The sequence below is a fragment of the Rasamsonia emersonii genome (genome assembly GCF_000968595.1).
Source record: "Rasamsonia emersonii CBS 393.64 chromosome Unknown ctg1118621760066, whole genome shotgun sequence".
In the NCBI taxonomy this organism is placed as follows: domain Eukaryota; kingdom Fungi; phylum Ascomycota; class Eurotiomycetes; order Eurotiales; family Trichocomaceae; genus Rasamsonia; species Rasamsonia emersonii.
In genome coordinates, this window is record NW_013563221.1 from 50,358 (window position 1) to 66,186 (window position 15,829).

The window sequence follows — 15,829 nt, forward strand, 5'->3', positions numbered from 1 at the left end:
TTCCAGTCACGACCAGCTCGGCATTACCCTGCATTTATTTGGAGTTCACGCTTGCCACGGTTAGGGCTATTCTGTCAGCGTACATGTACTGCAGTGTTTTCCTTTGATTTGTTCGTGTACATATTTGCCAGTCCTTTGGTCTCAATGGCACAAGACTACGGTCTTGTGTATATTTGCTTTGCTAATGTCTTGTCAGGGTGGGTAGGTATCTGTGTTTTGTTCCAGCTACTGCATTTGCTTTTTTTTTCTACCTGCTTGCTAGCAATTTTCGGGTGGCGTCCTGTTTGACTGAAATAGAAATGCATCCGGATTTCCGGCAGATAGGCGCATGTGAGATTAATACAAATACAATTCAATTCGGGTCTTAATAATAATAGATTGATACTGGTAATGGTGACAATGTCCCAGTCTTATTTTTCCTCTACGGAGTACTTGTACTGTACTGCACATACCTAGGTATTGTTTGTGTAACTGCTCTTCATTAAAGTAGGGACTAATATTATACGGAGTACATGTAATTCATATCCTAGATCCATCCCTACCCTGAACCCCTGGATTTCCTTCTTTCTTTTTGCCTTTTGGCTGACTGGGTGTCATGGTATTTGTTTAGCTAGCTCTGCCAATCGCCGACCAAACTGTTTCCGCCACTAGCTTTTCATGACTCGTAAATAAAATAGGAAGAGAAATGTAGTAGAGAAAAAGAATAAGAAGAAGACATAAAAAAGGAAGAGAAAGAAATGAAGAAATGAAAGCCCTCCAGGATCAGACGACCAATGTCCACACATACACATACACGTTCATATACGAAAAAGTAAAGGGAAGGAATGTGAGGCCAAGGAATGAGATTCATCGATTGATGTGATCATCAATCCTGGCATGACAAAGGAAATGTACTCGTCAAAGATCGTCGACTAATCATGTCCATAATCATATCGACGAGGAAGCCCTTCGTTAGATTCTTCGAATTGATGATGATGATTATTGTTCACGACAGTCGCCATCATGTCATTTGTAAGCGGAAGAACAGGAGTAAACCCCCGCGTCGCAACCTGAGATCCAAACCCCGTTAGGAGCTGCTCCAGGGAGGAGCCGTACCCGTCGGAGATGGTGGTGGTGATATTGTTCGTGTTCGTGTCCATAAAGGGCGAGGAGGAAAGCACGGGTACGGACGCATCGTGGCTCGTCTCGGTGGTGCTGTGCATGAAATGTTGTGGCGAGCTCTTGAGCACGGAGTCCAGCGGTGGTGGTGGTGACGATAGTAATGGTGGTGGTGATGGCTGAGATTGAGATACTGCCTCTGTAGGACACGTAGACCGGTGCTTCACCTCGTGGATGACACACGCAAATCGGTACGCGATGTGCTCTTCGTTCGGCGAAATATGCATCAGCTGGATCTGGATCTGGTCGATCAGGGGGTCCGTGAGGTCGAACTCGCACAGCGTCAGGGCCGCATACGCCGCGATGACGAAGATGTGGTCGATAAAGTCGACGGCTGCATGGGGCTGGACTTGCAGAAAGGTCGACATAATGAGTCGTGCGCTCTTGATGACCTCCGCTACCAGCTTCTCTGAGTCCGGCTGCGCTCGCAGCGAAGTCCGATAGAGCAGCAGCTGGCAGAACCAGAAGCCTAGGTTGAGCGGGATTGACTGGTCATCCACTAAAAAGAAAAAATGTCAACCTTTGTTTCTGGATAGAGAGAGCAAATCCAAGACAGCAACTTACTGAGATGTGCCCAATTCTGCTTCCACCGCGCGAGTTCTTCGTACTCGATTTCGCCGTTTTGAATGCGTTGGTGGTTACTCTGCAAGCTGAGAGTAAGCGAATATAGCTGGATCTCCGCCACTACCCTCCCATCCTGGAACGTTGCAGCTGGACTGTCCAGCACCCGTGGGCAGTAGTCGAGATACTTCTGTTTCAGGTTGAACGGGCGAGCATGTCCAATCGCAATGCTGTTCGAGTGAGTCTTGCGAACAAATCAACTGACGGACAGGATACATACTGTAACTGGGCCAGACACAGAGCGTTCCATACGCGCAACTTTTGGAGCATATCGTCCGTCATCGCCGGCTCCACGAGTAGCTGGTCTAGAAAGTCAAAGGAGATGATTGCATGGTTGATAGAGATACCACTTAGCAGCCAGCTGTCCATGGGAATCTCGGTCTGCACAGTCGCAGACCACAGGCACAGCACACTCAAGGCCTGAAGGGATGTGTACTTCAAGGGAGGAGTGCTCCACAAGACGCTGGCTGACAAGCGTCGCACCTGGCGGTACATGGCATGTATCACGGGCAAAGAGATGTCGGATACATAGCGCGAGGCAAGCAGACAGGCGGTGCTGAAGAAGAACGGGTCACTTTGGCGGAGGTTGGGAGGCAGATCGGACGCACTATAGATGGAGATCCAAGGCCCTAAGTGGTCCACAAATCTAGTAGAGATGTATCAGTACAAGCTGTAAACAACGGAATAGGCTCGCGAACAATTGTATCAGTCGGGTGGCCTGGCGGGAATCGATCAGTCCCTGGGTGACGATGTCTCCCAGCTGGTGCGCCTCTGAGGCAAAATCTTCCTTCTCGCCAAAGAACTCTGACTGGAGTTCTGTAATCAGATGCACAGGTTTCGGCGCAGTGGGAGATGGATGGAGATTGTCCTCCGAGATGGGGTCTCGAAGTCCATGTTCGTCACGGGCTTTGACGATCGAGTCGTTGGACTGGATGAACTCTTCATGATCTGGCGCACCATCGTGGTCAATTCCCGCATACTCTGCTCGAGGGAGGTCAATCGCTCCTCGATAGATGACGGAGTGAGACCGGCTGAATCGGTCCAGCCCATAAGACTGTCATGATACGATGCTTCGGGAAGCTCGCAATCAATCCTAATGAATCATGAGACGGTTCTTTCTTACGGGAGGAATTCCAATTCGTACCTGAGGGACAAACATCGACGACAGGCATGATTGCGTGGATCGAGATCGCAACGGGTCTTGAGCTTCCGGCAAGTGTTGCATGCCGTCATGGACCGCCGGATACGACTCTTTGGACGCGAGCTGCCTTTGCCATCTGTCTCTCGCCTCCCTCGCGATTGACCATCGATCTTCCATGAACGGATATCCATGTGGTCTGCAGGTCGTGGGGCCATCAAGAGAGCACAACAAGACAGGCAAAGACCACAGCTGTCGAGGATTGTCGACAAGACAGCAGAACAGATGCGCAGAAATATAAGATACCTGACATGCAGGCGACCACCAAAGGGACAACAACAGCAGCATATGTAGGGATTGCTGCATTGATCTTGACTCAACACACAGCCTTCAGCAACGTCAAGTTTTAGCCAAATCCTGTCATCACCATCACGGCCCCCCACACCAGGATGGAACCAAGGACGGGAGATCGATGTGCTAGTGTAGATCAACCATCGCGTACAAGAATAGCCTCGATGTATCGTGGTTCATCAAGGTCTCCCACGTGGCGGACAATGGGACAGGCCGAAAGAAAAGAGGAGGCATTGATCACATCGTCAAGGATCCCAATCCTCCGACAGGAGAATATACTATCCAAGAAAGGCACGATAAGAGCATCATCCTATCAGATTGCCGTTAGGAAATACAAATCTTCTAAAGCTTTTCGAGAACGGCTAGTCTTGACCTCTCTATCAGACAAGACCCCATCGGATACCGCCGACATGGCCAGCGACCTGAACCACAGACGTGATTGAAACGTTCTCTATACCTCTTTTGACGCTAGAACTCCCAGTTAGTCTTGCGTAGGATAGACAAGCTGATCGGACAGACAGGCGATGAGGATGGATGTGGAGGGGTTAGGTTGCAACCTGGACTGACTGTGAGAGTCGCCGTCGCTGCCACCAAACTTTGTTTCTGACACCAGGACAGGGGTTGAGCCAGGAACAGACTCTCGGTTAAGATGCAAGAAACTCTCAGTTTGCAGAAGGTTAACAGAACAGAACTCTGTGGTGGGGCCAAAGGCTTGCACTAACAGCAACAACATCGTACCCAGCACGGGGAGAGGACCTTGTATCCTTGAAAGTGCATGCAGCCATGCCAGAATAAGACAAGATACTCTTGTTATTTATGGTGCAGATCACGACATTAGCGCTATAGCAAGCCAGCACAGATCCAGGACGGAATGTTGGTCGAAAGAATCAGATAAATCAAATCTGGGGGCGGAATTGGAGACCGAGGCTTCTCGATGCTCTTCCTGCCCGTCATGTGAGCTCGGGCTGCACAATACGACCTCGAAGTGACCAACGCGCAGCTAGGCTGGAAGCTATGCACTGGAAACGGCATCTCCAACCCAAAGGTAGGTAGGCTGGGGGATCTGCCTGAGGTTAAACGACGTTAGGAGCAACACAAGAACGTAGGCCGTCGACTCTTACACGCGAGCCAAGATTTATGGCTGTCGATCAGTTTCAGGGCAACAAAACGTGCCGTCAACTCGAATGAACCTATTTGAAGGTGAAACTGCTCTGAAGCCAGAAGGAGAAACAACAAGCATATTGAAATAGCATGGAAGTCAATGGCATGACTGAATAGTGATAAATCAGTGTTTGACACGGCCAGAGTGTACATAGCTGGATATACTCGGGAATTAAAAAGCTACCCAGTTGCCCCGCAAGTTAGTTTATCTCGACGGCATACCATTCCAGTTACATCGAGGGTTGTTCAGGTATATCTATGTTGACAGTGACGGGATAAGATAGCAAGCAGCAAGAGTCGTATACCCTATGACAAAGGATTCTTTCAGCCCTGTCATTCTTCCTATCTAGATAGTAGAGATTATCACTTCCAACCTACAATAGGTAATCTGTATAGTATACAGCAAGTACGTCGCACAGCATACTTAGATCGGCAGGTACATACGTCTAGTATCAAGGTACTTAATCAAGGCATCCAATCAAGTTTCGATACAGTTTAGATACAGCCCTATATCTATCTCCCTTTCCTTTTCCTTTTCCTTTTCTTCTTCTTCTTTTTTTTGGCCACTAATATGCATGCACATATCTACATGATGCATGATGCATACATAATGCATAATGCACAAGAACTGCAGTTGCATAATATTCCCTATATCCATCCATCCATTCATCTCTTGCAGGACAGTAGGAAAATCGATATGTCTTCTTGCTTTCTGACTGGATATAAATCCCCGAATAGTCTGACAATCTGACATGTTTCCTTCAAATAAGAAAAGAAATTTGTGTAACCAGACGACATCTTCCAGACATGGCAGACAAAACTGGTTTGTTCTTTTTTTTCTTTACACGAGATGCAATGCTATGACATTGGCATTATTTTTGATCTATGACGCCTGTTGCTATTAAATTAAATAGTATGGTTTACTTGATGATAAATAAACAATAAAAACAATAAAAAAAATCATGATATCAACGAAGTAGAACTGGTCAAAGACCAAAGTTGAGACGCATCAACTCAGCGCAAGGGCGAATAATGCAAGGCAGAAACAGATGAAATAAACTTTTTTTATCTAGGTTAAGCTGTTATTCATATTAATCAGAACGATATTGTCATTATATTGACCGTTGCTGGAATTTTGGAGTACCTATAACTAGCTAAGTAACTATCTGTCTGTCTGTCTACTGCACGTTATCAAATGATGAGCCCGACAAATGTATCATCATATCATAGCTTTCAGGGACCCAGGTACTGTACTGTAGGTATGTAGGTAGCAGTTCATTCGGGCATATGGAGTTAAGAGTACAGAGTTTGGAAATTCTGTCAACGTCACTCAGCATGAAAGTGGTAAGTAAAGACGAGGATAAAGACAAACCTGCAGACATGAAGGCCAGTTACAACGACAGGATTGTCGTTGTTGACAGGTTCGGGATTTGCAGATATCAAGACACAGTATAGTATATATTAGCTATCAAGTCATGACAAGCGAGAGGGTGAGATCTGCAATATGTATCTACGGAATATCTCCTTCAATTGAAGACGTACTCCGAATCTCTTGACAGTACAGATTACAGATTATTCCGTACGGACATAGCAAGAAGCTAGGATAAGACAAGACAAGACATCAGAGCTGCCTACTCTACTCCATCCGTCCTGGAATTTCTTCATGGCCAGCCTGTCTTTTCAGAACCTGAGTAGGCTTCTATCGGCTGTTCCTGCTCCCATTGGAACAGACTATGTGAATTAAACAAAACCGGCTCGAGTAATATTGATTGATGGATTGCTTGGTTGAGAAGACCGCTCGACTCCTAAGTCCTGACGGACAACCTCCAAGAATCAAAACGCGTGGCATGGCATGGCATGGCACAATAGGCTAATAGCGTGTCCCACCGGACGGTCCGTGAAACGGCGATCTTCATGGCGTGGCAGCAACGTGGAAGAAAGTCAAGGAATAATACGGTGTACTCTGTATAGAGATCCTTTCGACGAGGCGGTGACCGCCGTGTCCGACCGTATGATTGCCTCACCGGCATAAAATAAGGCTTGCGTAAGGACTAGACTGCCAGCATGATCTTGGCGACGCCGATCTTAACTGTTGGCGCTATGATTGAACAACGTGGATGACAGGCGCTATCTATCTATCGTCGATTCGTCAGGGCCTTGATAATACTCCTGAGGAATGGGATGAATGACGGAGAATAGATAGGCGACTGGTCAGGTGGTTTCTGCCTGCCTAATCTGGCACGGCCGAGAGGTTTTAGTGTCAGCACGGTTGTTGGCACCAGGCCAGTTCACTTCTCATTTTTCAGGAGGCAAGACTGCAATGACAACAATAAATGATAATTCGTAGAAATCGCCGGTGGGGGTGAAAACGGTACACTAATCTGGGCCTGTTTGCCATGCTTAATCCAGTCGGTCTCGACAGTCAAGCAAGTTGACGGCGAGCATGGGGGAGTAGATAGTACGGAGTAGACTGCGAATTCTACTCCGTACTGTCCAGACTATTCCGTAATCTGCATGATGTCCACGTCATGAGGACATTGAGTCCATTCAAGCATGCTTCTGGCGTCAGCATGCCTACGGCCATGGTACTCCGTAGTATGATAGCTCCCACCAAGTCTTCAACTTCAACAACGTGGAAGCTGTTATCGGCATTCGTACCGAAATTTGAGGCGCCATTTAGTCCTGCATAGGCGCATGTCACGCTCGACCTAATTGCTCCGTGGCGAATCCCACCTTCCCCTATTCGTGTCGAAGGAGTCGATCTGGACGTGCGTCAAGGTGTTAGTTTAACTTAGTCCCATACGGAGTACCTGATTTGGATCGTCTCCCCAAAAGCAGAAACCGAACGACCCAACACCCCCATCCGCCGTGTGAATCCCTCCTCATTCATGTCGTCATGGCGGCCCTCTGTTTCCAAGGAACTCAGACCACCCGGGTCCGCACGGTCGGGCCTCTTTCTTTGTCACCGTCATATGAACTGAACGAGCTTCCTTTTCCGATTTCGTTGTTATCAGGTATTTTTTTTAATTCCAGGGGTACGTGGTGGTCCTGTGGGTCAGACTGGCTGGCTGGTTGCAGCGGCAAGACAAGCCTCAGGCAGAGCTTAGATCGGATCCGATTCAGGCACGTCGCCCTGTCAGAGTAAAAGAGTGCCTGAGGGTTCGGCAGCATGTACCCGTCGATCCCCGATCCGCCTCTAATTTGTGCAGGCCAGACGCCTTAGGTAGTTTAGTTCGCCTGGACGGTAGTACCCGACAAGGCACGAAATATCCGCCCCTGGCGCTTGCCGATCGGATGGTGAATAAGTAGCCGACGAAACGGGTAATCCATGCGTTAGGACTCGGATCGAGAATTCGAGATAGAGCAACCATTGCGAGCAAGTCAGTAGAGAAAAAAGTTAGAGTAACAGGGCAAATTCCCTACGTACGTATCCTGGTACCCACAGGACAGCCTCCATATTCCAAATACCAGGATCAGAGTTCAGACCTAGCGATCCTCTTGGGAGTCTGGGACTGCACGGCATCTTGGCGCGCAAGACCTCGGTTTCTCACCCCCACGATGGATCGGAAGAGCGCATTGGTCGGGATGCTCACGGACACGTCCAGCACAGGCGCCTGAGTGAATTATTATAGCCAACTGCAACGCAAAGAGCAGGTGGAATTCGCCTCCATGTTGTTGTTTTGTTGTTGTGAAGAACCCCGTTTTGGCCTGTTGGGTTTCGCCCTTAGCAGGTGTCATGTTTCGGTGTCTGCAGCCTGTCTCCGCACCGAAACAGCCATCTGTCACCATCCTCTCTGATGGTAATCTGTCAGACGCCCTGTCACTGGCCCCAACCCAATCTGTCATGGAAATTCAAGGAATACAAAGGCAAAACACGGCGATCAAACAACGCAATGGACACTCAAAATACGACAGTGGGGTTATGGTTACAGCACGCTGGTGGAACCCCCTTTAGACTCCCGCGCCATCCAGAAAGCCTCATCTTCCTTTTCCTTTTTCTCTTCCGAATTTCCTCGACTGGCAGATAGTAATAGTAACGATGAAAAATGAAAAATGGAAATGGAAACTCCGGCAGTGTGAGATCGAGCCTGGAGTTGGGCCAAATCAAATAAAAAAAATAAAGTGTCATATCTTCTATTCCCACTATAGACAGATCCCCGTGTCGACAAATGACAAGTAAATAGTAATGCTTCCCGCCGATATACGGCTGACTTCAACACGGCCATCAAAACATCTGTCAGATCCCCATGCGGCAGTCATGCAACAAAACATTCTGTAGAGAAGGCAAGTCCCGGGCCTACCATAAGAGGACAACAAAAAGTAGGAATGTTTGGCCCACACTTTAGCACCAGAACAAGGCTTCCATTAGGACCGATCAACTCCATATGGATCTGTCAGAAATGCGAATAGTGATTTCCCCTCAAATGACATCGAAGATGGCGGCCGTGAAAAACAAGAACAGGGTATCACAATATGATCTTATCGGTCCAGCCCACCCGTAAAGAAAGAAAAGGAAAAGGAAAAGGGAAAGGACATTATATAGAGAAAAAGATACACACATATGTATATGAATGAAACGTTATCAGTCAATCATCACCCCATCGTAACAATTAGGACCAGTCAAACACCATTCCCCCGGTGGATCACCATGCGTTCCATCCTGTAATGCAAATGTGGACATGACAGTAAAGATGAAAAAAAGCGAGATTAACTCAAAGAGGCTGTAAATGCGACACAAGGGCCGGTCCTGCCAATGCTGATGCGCGCGAACGCTGCAAAGTCTATGGCGGCGGCAGACTCGGATGATTCAAGAACGAGCAGGAGAGGATGTGGATGCAGGAGAGGATGTTGCTTCCACGTCGCTGAGGGGTGACGGCGGACGCTGGTTTCGGTCGCCCTCGTTGTTACTGTTGTTGTTATTGTTGTTGTTGTTGTTGTTGTTGCGCATTTGATTGCGGAGCGCCGGAAGTTGTCTCCGTCTGGCGTTGATGAACCAATTGCTGATCTGTTTCGAGATCCAACCGTCAGTAACCAGACCAATCCGCAAAAAGATTTCTGGATCCTACCTGGCTGATAGAGAGACCAGTACGCGACATGAACATTTGCTTGTCTTCCTCGCTCGGATACGGATGGTCGAGATGTTCATGGAACCACTGTCGCAAAATGTCCGTCACCGGCTTGGGAAGATTGCCTCTCCTTCGTTTCCCTCGTGAATCAATTGGATCACCCAAGACGCCAAAGTTCGACGTCGGAGGGCTGTGCATCATCGACGAATATTCCGTTTCACTCGTGTAGGATGCTGGATAGTGAACGTAACGAGCATGATCGTACGGTGGCTGGTTATACGGGACCGGCGTTCCACTGCTGCCGGCGTACGGCTGAGAGGTGAATCGATCGCCCTCCAGGCTCCGCGGCCCAAAGGCGTCACGGCCGGCCCCTCCGAATTCCTGAGTTAACCCACGCGGACGGACTGTCGCCATATCGTCGTAGGCGCTCCTGGGACGATTCAGATTCCGCTCCGGAAGGGATTGCAGATCTCTGATGGGAGGCAGAATCGGACTGGGCCCCCTTGTGTTGAATGGGGATCTCGCTCCCCCGACAGGCACCGGAGTCGAGCTCCCGGAGGAAGGAGGAATTTGCAAAGATTCATGCCCTCGCTTGAGACTGTCTTCTACACTGGGGGAAGGCAGCGGCAATTCCTGGACGCCAGGCCCCAACGCCGGCTTGGGCGGAGACGAAAATGGAGGCCCCGGTACCGACCTCGGTTTTAATAAAGAGTCCGGCGGCGGTGGCCGTTCTGGCTGCTGATACTGCCGGCACTGTGAATAGTAGGACGCAGAATCTATCTCTTCGTGCAGATGTGGTGGGAGAAGCTAGTCCACAGTGGTCAGCGACTTCCCTTAGTCTCACCCCGCCATCGCTAGGGACAACGCACCTCTCGAAAAGATGGCAGGGTCTGGGTGCGAGTAGCGGGGATCCCGCTGGCGTATGATACAGCCATGTTCCCTTTGTTGTGCTCTCCTTCCTCACCTTGTTGAGACATGCGGGAAGAGGGAAAAAGGGGGGCCAGGCCTGCCGACTTAATATCTGCCCGGAAGTGACCGAATCTGGATACAGAGAGCCAGCATGCGGGGCTGGCGAGTCTGACAGCACGAGATGATTGGGGGGGAGGAGGAGGAATTCAAAATGAGTGTCAATGGGTGGTAGCCTTGCCCCCAGGAGAATGAGCATCCAAAGAGGCGTGACGAAGGAGCGAGGAATCTAGCTCGCTGTTTAAAGTAGATGCAGAGAGAGTAGACGCACCCGAGTTTCCGGCTAGGTCAGATTAGCATCGCCGATGTGGACGGCTGAACCAAAGTTATGCGGGCTATGGGACGCTCGAAGCTTTGACGGAGTATTTTGGCGTTGGCCACTGGGCGCAGCGATCCGGCACGAATGCTTTTCTGGAGAATGGAAAAAAGCCGCCCCGTTGTTACATTTGGCCGAGAAACCCCATGGAAACCAAACCCACGATTCGGGATGGGTGGGCAGATAGAATGACGATCGTGGGTGCGACGAGTGGGTACAGCAGCCCGACACCACGGCCACTTGCTCTGTCAGTCGATAGGCATGCAGGGCGGAGAACGAAGCAAAAGGGCGCCTTAAGGTTTTCTTGACAGATGGAGCCAGGAATCTGACACCTGGCCGCAAGAATGATGTGCCAATAGCGCCTGCGAAATCGCTCGAGCGTTCGCGATCCCAGTCTCGACGCTAGCCCGTGGGCGGAAAAAGGGAAAAGGGAACCGTTCGGGCAGGGAGGATGTCGTTACGATAATAATCACTACAGTCGTTCAACCGAAGGCCCAGGCTCGCAAGTTGACCAGTTCAGGGTGGTACTATATCGAATTGTGTTCCCGTCCTACGTACGGAAGAGAAAGGACCTGCCAGCATTAAAAAGGAAGACATCATCCGACAGGCAGCTCTCGACGGACCTTGCTTGGTACTTGGCGTCCTGATCTGGTTGCTTTCTGCAAGCTCCATAAAACTCGCCAAGAGGGGCCTGATTGGCTGCAGTATCGACGCCCCAGCCAGATATGCTGCGTCCTACATGGCTGATGGCTCATTAATTGACTAGCGCTGTAATTTGTACAAGGGGTCTAAGTCTTCGACAGGCTATGACATGACACGCATGGCCGAAAAAAAAACATAGGGCAACATGGGGTAGCAACAGGGCGTGTGGGCTGGGTGTGAATCGTCACGGGTTCTCCGATATCCGTTCAACAGCCTAACCCCCTTACACCTACGCTCTTCAGGGGTGCCAAAAGTCAATCGCGGGGAGCATGGTCAACTCGCCATGGTATTTTCCTTCTCGGGGGGGTCCCCAGCAGGGCATCCATCAGTTGGCTAGCTGCAGGACTCAAATAGCCCAAGGGGCGAAAATTTCAGGACTTGTCGTGCACCAGGAAAGGATCGCCAGCAGTCCCCAGGCAGACCCACTGTTGTGCTGGGCAGCCTGTGCCATGCAGCAGCCATGGTATAAAACTCCAGGGCTCCGGCTACTCGGGGGGGAGTGTTGTGGCTCATGTCGACATGGACGGTCGAACCGGTGTTCGGCCTGAGTCCGCATCGCGACGGCTATGGCGCCGCGGCCGATCGATCTAAGCGCGTCTGGGCGAATCATTGTGCCGCCGGGCTGTCCGTCCAGAGCACAAAACAGATTTGGTAAAACCGTGGCTGGGGTGATTGCCCACTGCCAGCGCATGTTTTTTTTTTTGCAATCCCGATCAGCAGGGATGACAGATCTCTGTCAGTGATCGGTCCCCACTACGGCATGACCAGGCCTGCGTCCTGCATTCCTGGGATCTGTACTCCGTACTGTATCCATGATTCCATACTTGGTGCACTCTAGCCAGGTCTAGGACGATGCCGGTTCCACGTCGTCCCCCCAAAGAGGGCCGGGGGGCACACAGGTGCCTAGGTAGGATCGGGGACGGGACCAGCAGGCGTGCTGTCCTGTGCAGCACGAGAGCGAGGTGATGGCTGGCACATATGACAGCTCTAGTGCGATCTGTGCGGTTGTACGGAGCACTTGTACCAGGGCCGGAGCCAGTGCGGTGCTGCCAAATCGTCAACGCGCCTCGGAGGGCGACGGCGATGGGGATCTGGTGGTACTCGTGACCTGGGATGGGCTGCGCCAGAAGGATTGAAGGCCTGGCACCCACCAGGGCCGCAATAGTTAGTAGCTAGGTACCGGGGCGGCCGTTCGTGCTGTCAACATCAATGGCCCATTGCAGGAATCTGTAGAGTCAGCACGGCGATGGCGCTGTCGATCGAGGGGGTTGCCCACGTTAGCCGCATTCCAAAAAAAGGACACAGACGTGAACCATGGGCCTGGCCGCCTAGCGGATAACAAACCCGACGGCCTGCTCCGTCCTCCGTGGCGAGAGCCAGGGCAGGTGTGTCAGCGACGCCCCGTGGGTAAGCTCAGCTGCAGAACTTCGGTGGAAGCAATCCAGATCTAGGGACATGCCAGGCCACGGTGGGGACCTGCGGTACTAATACGCGGATGGCTTTGCAGACCTGCAGAACTGGCGTTAAGCCGCAAAGAGCCCCAGCACGATGATGGCTGAGTGATTGACTAATGGACTGATTGATTGCGAATTGAGATTGCTGATGATCGGATACGGGACTGTGGCATTGTTGTTGCTGCTGGCGGTGGCGGGTTGTTCCTGCCTGTGACAGCAGCCTGGCAGGTGTCGCTGTCGATCGCGAATTCGGGCTTCCTGTTGCGGAAGGCGGTTCCCACAGTTCCTCTCTTAGGCAGGTGCCTCCCTAGAGTCCTACAGCAGGCAGGAGCGCATTAGATAATGTGAATCAATGAGGAAGCTGCCACGAGACGGCGTCTGCTGCCAGCCCTGGCAGGCGATCGGAGCCGATCTAGATGGCTCCCAGGCCACCCAGGCATGAAGGCCGCGGTGCCTGCCGTGCCCACGGCCACTGTCCCCCAGCTGCGTCGTCCTATTGATCGTTTATTGACTTCTCTAATCTGCTCTCCGTACTGATTTAGTCTCGCCTTCTGCAGGATGCATGCAGCACCAGCCACAGCCAGGGCATCGAGCCCTCGACAGCATCGTGCGCGAGTCCAAGATTTGGGTGCGGAGCGTCAACGCCTTGCCCGCCGCCGCCTGCGTCACGACTGTCGACCCCAAAAATACCGTGCGCAGAACCGCGGGTGTGCCGTACCCAAGCGAATGGTTTCATCCAGGGGTAGTCAAGGCCGGCAGATGTGGTTCCATGGTCGACAGGTGGGAATCAAATTCCTACGGCGCCGGTTAGAGGGGTGTCACTGTGGAGCAGGCCCTTCTGGACGTGCTGTCTTGTCAAAGACTGAAAGACGGCGCTTGAGGAATTCTTCACGCGCGTCTCCCAGATCCGAGAATGAGATCGTGCAGGCAGACAGGGGCGCAGTGGAGATCGACGCGCGATCTCGGACCAGGGTGTGAAAGAAGCAGAAGCGATCGGAGCTTTTGCTGCGTCAACCGCCTCCTAGACTCGTCGTCCGGCTCCACTCGAGATCCCAAATGTCTGGGAGCTCCACGATGGGAATGAATTCCTGCTGAATTGCCCAGCGAGCCCACTGTGTCGGATAAGTCTATAATACAACTGAGTGACAATACAACGGTGGCAAAAAGAGACGGCTGACTCTGACCTCGTCATTCTCCCAGGATAGGGAATATGGTGCCATCTTCCGTATGCCACATTACATTTCATATGCAAGTATTCTCCCTCTTACAAGGGTGGTGAGCCAGAAGTGGAAGGGCGAATGCAAGGGAATTTCCCAAAAGAGTACTGTGTTGGTGCCTGACCCATACGGCATTCAGGCAGCTGCCAGGTCTGACCAATCAGCTGTCAGTTACCACGTGACCGCCAAACCGGCCACGCAGATTTAGAGCCGACCTCAACGCCGGCTCCTAGTCAGTTCTTCTTTTTCTTCCCCAGAGGGAGCAATAATATATTGATCTTCTATGCCTAGATAGACTTCATCTATTTCCCACTGAGCTCTCGGCAGCCTTACGCCGAGAGGTTATGAGCCCGGCAGCACTGGCAGACGACTGATAACGACGTTGTCTGACTTACAATTCGAATCGATCGACCTGACTGGCAAGGTGCCGGGGTCTCGCTCCCTTGATCGACTCGAATGGACTTGAATACAGAGTAGATTACTCTGAAAACGATCTTACACACGGATCTGGAGCTCAGAACGGCTTCATACGGTTCCATACAGCTTATATGGCTAACTTGACTCAATTGAACGATTAAAATGTCGACTCAGCAAGGCGATGGACTGTCGCCTACACCCTCATCTACGGATATGACGCCGGAGACACAATTGGAACAAGAAACTGCTGCAGTTGCAGCAACAAGGATGGGGCAGAGATCTGCCAGAATCAAGAATCAGGCATCTGATCTGCCTAGCCGACTAGGCACGTTGGACAGCATTGAAAAATTGACCGGAACTGAAAACTACGAAGACTGGGAAATGATCGTCATTGGACATCTTAAAAGACATAAGATCCGTGACCTTATTGACAGCAAGATTCCAAGGCCTACTCCAGATGACGAGAAATACGAATTATGGGAAGACTATTCATTGACAGTCGGCTTATGGCTTATCACACAAGTTAACCGATCACTGAGAGAAGAAATGAAGGCATCTGGTGAAGATCCTGAGTATGCTGATGATGTCATGAATCTGATCCGAAGGACAATCCAAGGGACAACTCCCACAGCAGAACATAGTCTCTATATCGATTTCCATGACACGAAAAGAGACAAATACGCTACTGTCGAACACTTTGTCAACGCATTTAGACAGAAATTCCGAGACTGCAACCGTACAAGATACAAAGTGACGGCTAGGATAGCCAGTCTGATGCTTCTAGACCAATTGGAAGAAGATATGCCATCATGGGTTAACAGCAAAATGGAGAATATGTCCGACAAAGACTATGAGACCGAAACCGAATTCTTATCACTATGTCGACAGGCTATTGAGAAGTCTAGAAAACGCGGTCAATATGCTGCAACAACTTCTATCAGGCTTCACTAGTAACAGCCATCACATCACATCACCTCACAGTACGATCTACCCAAACAATGCTCGAGGAGGAAGTAAAGGCAGATACCCTGGACAAGGAAACAAGAGCCCTAATCAAGGACGTCGACCACAAACAGACAGACTCAGGGGATCTCCTCCACCTGGATTCAGTGATGATGATTGGGTACAGAAATGGCTAAAGATGGAAGATCCTGAAGTCTCTAAGACCTACTGCATATTTTGTGGGGGAGGCTATCATGGACCATCTAAGTGCTATTACTTGGGTTACAAGGCTCCTGAAGGGTGAAGCCTAGATCCGACAT

The 15,829-nt window shown here is 50.6% G+C and overlaps 2 protein-coding genes across 2 annotated transcripts; one reads left to right on the top strand and one right to left on the bottom strand.

Annotated features, from left to right (window-relative positions):
• Positions 1 to 9,453: 9,453 nt before the first annotated feature.
• Positions 9,454 to 10,472, bottom strand: T310_3419 (Homeobox transcription factor; the record flags this gene model as incomplete). The annotated part of the gene is made up of 2 exons (XM_013473729.1): positions 9,454 to 10,302; positions 10,365 to 10,472. The coding sequence occupies 2 exons, from the start codon at positions 10,470 to 10,472 to the stop codon at positions 9,454 to 9,456; spliced, it is 957 nt and encodes a 318-aa protein (XP_013329183.1).
• Positions 10,473 to 14,729: 4,257 nt separating this feature from the next.
• T310_3420 (Uncharacterized protein) lies at positions 14,730 to 15,518 on the top strand (the record flags this gene model as incomplete). The annotated part of the gene is made up of 1 exon (XM_013473730.1): positions 14,730 to 15,518. The coding sequence occupies one exon, from the start codon at positions 14,730 to 14,732 to the stop codon at positions 15,516 to 15,518; it is 789 nt and encodes a 262-aa protein (XP_013329184.1).
• Between the last annotated feature and the right edge of the window lie 311 nt (positions 15,519 to 15,829).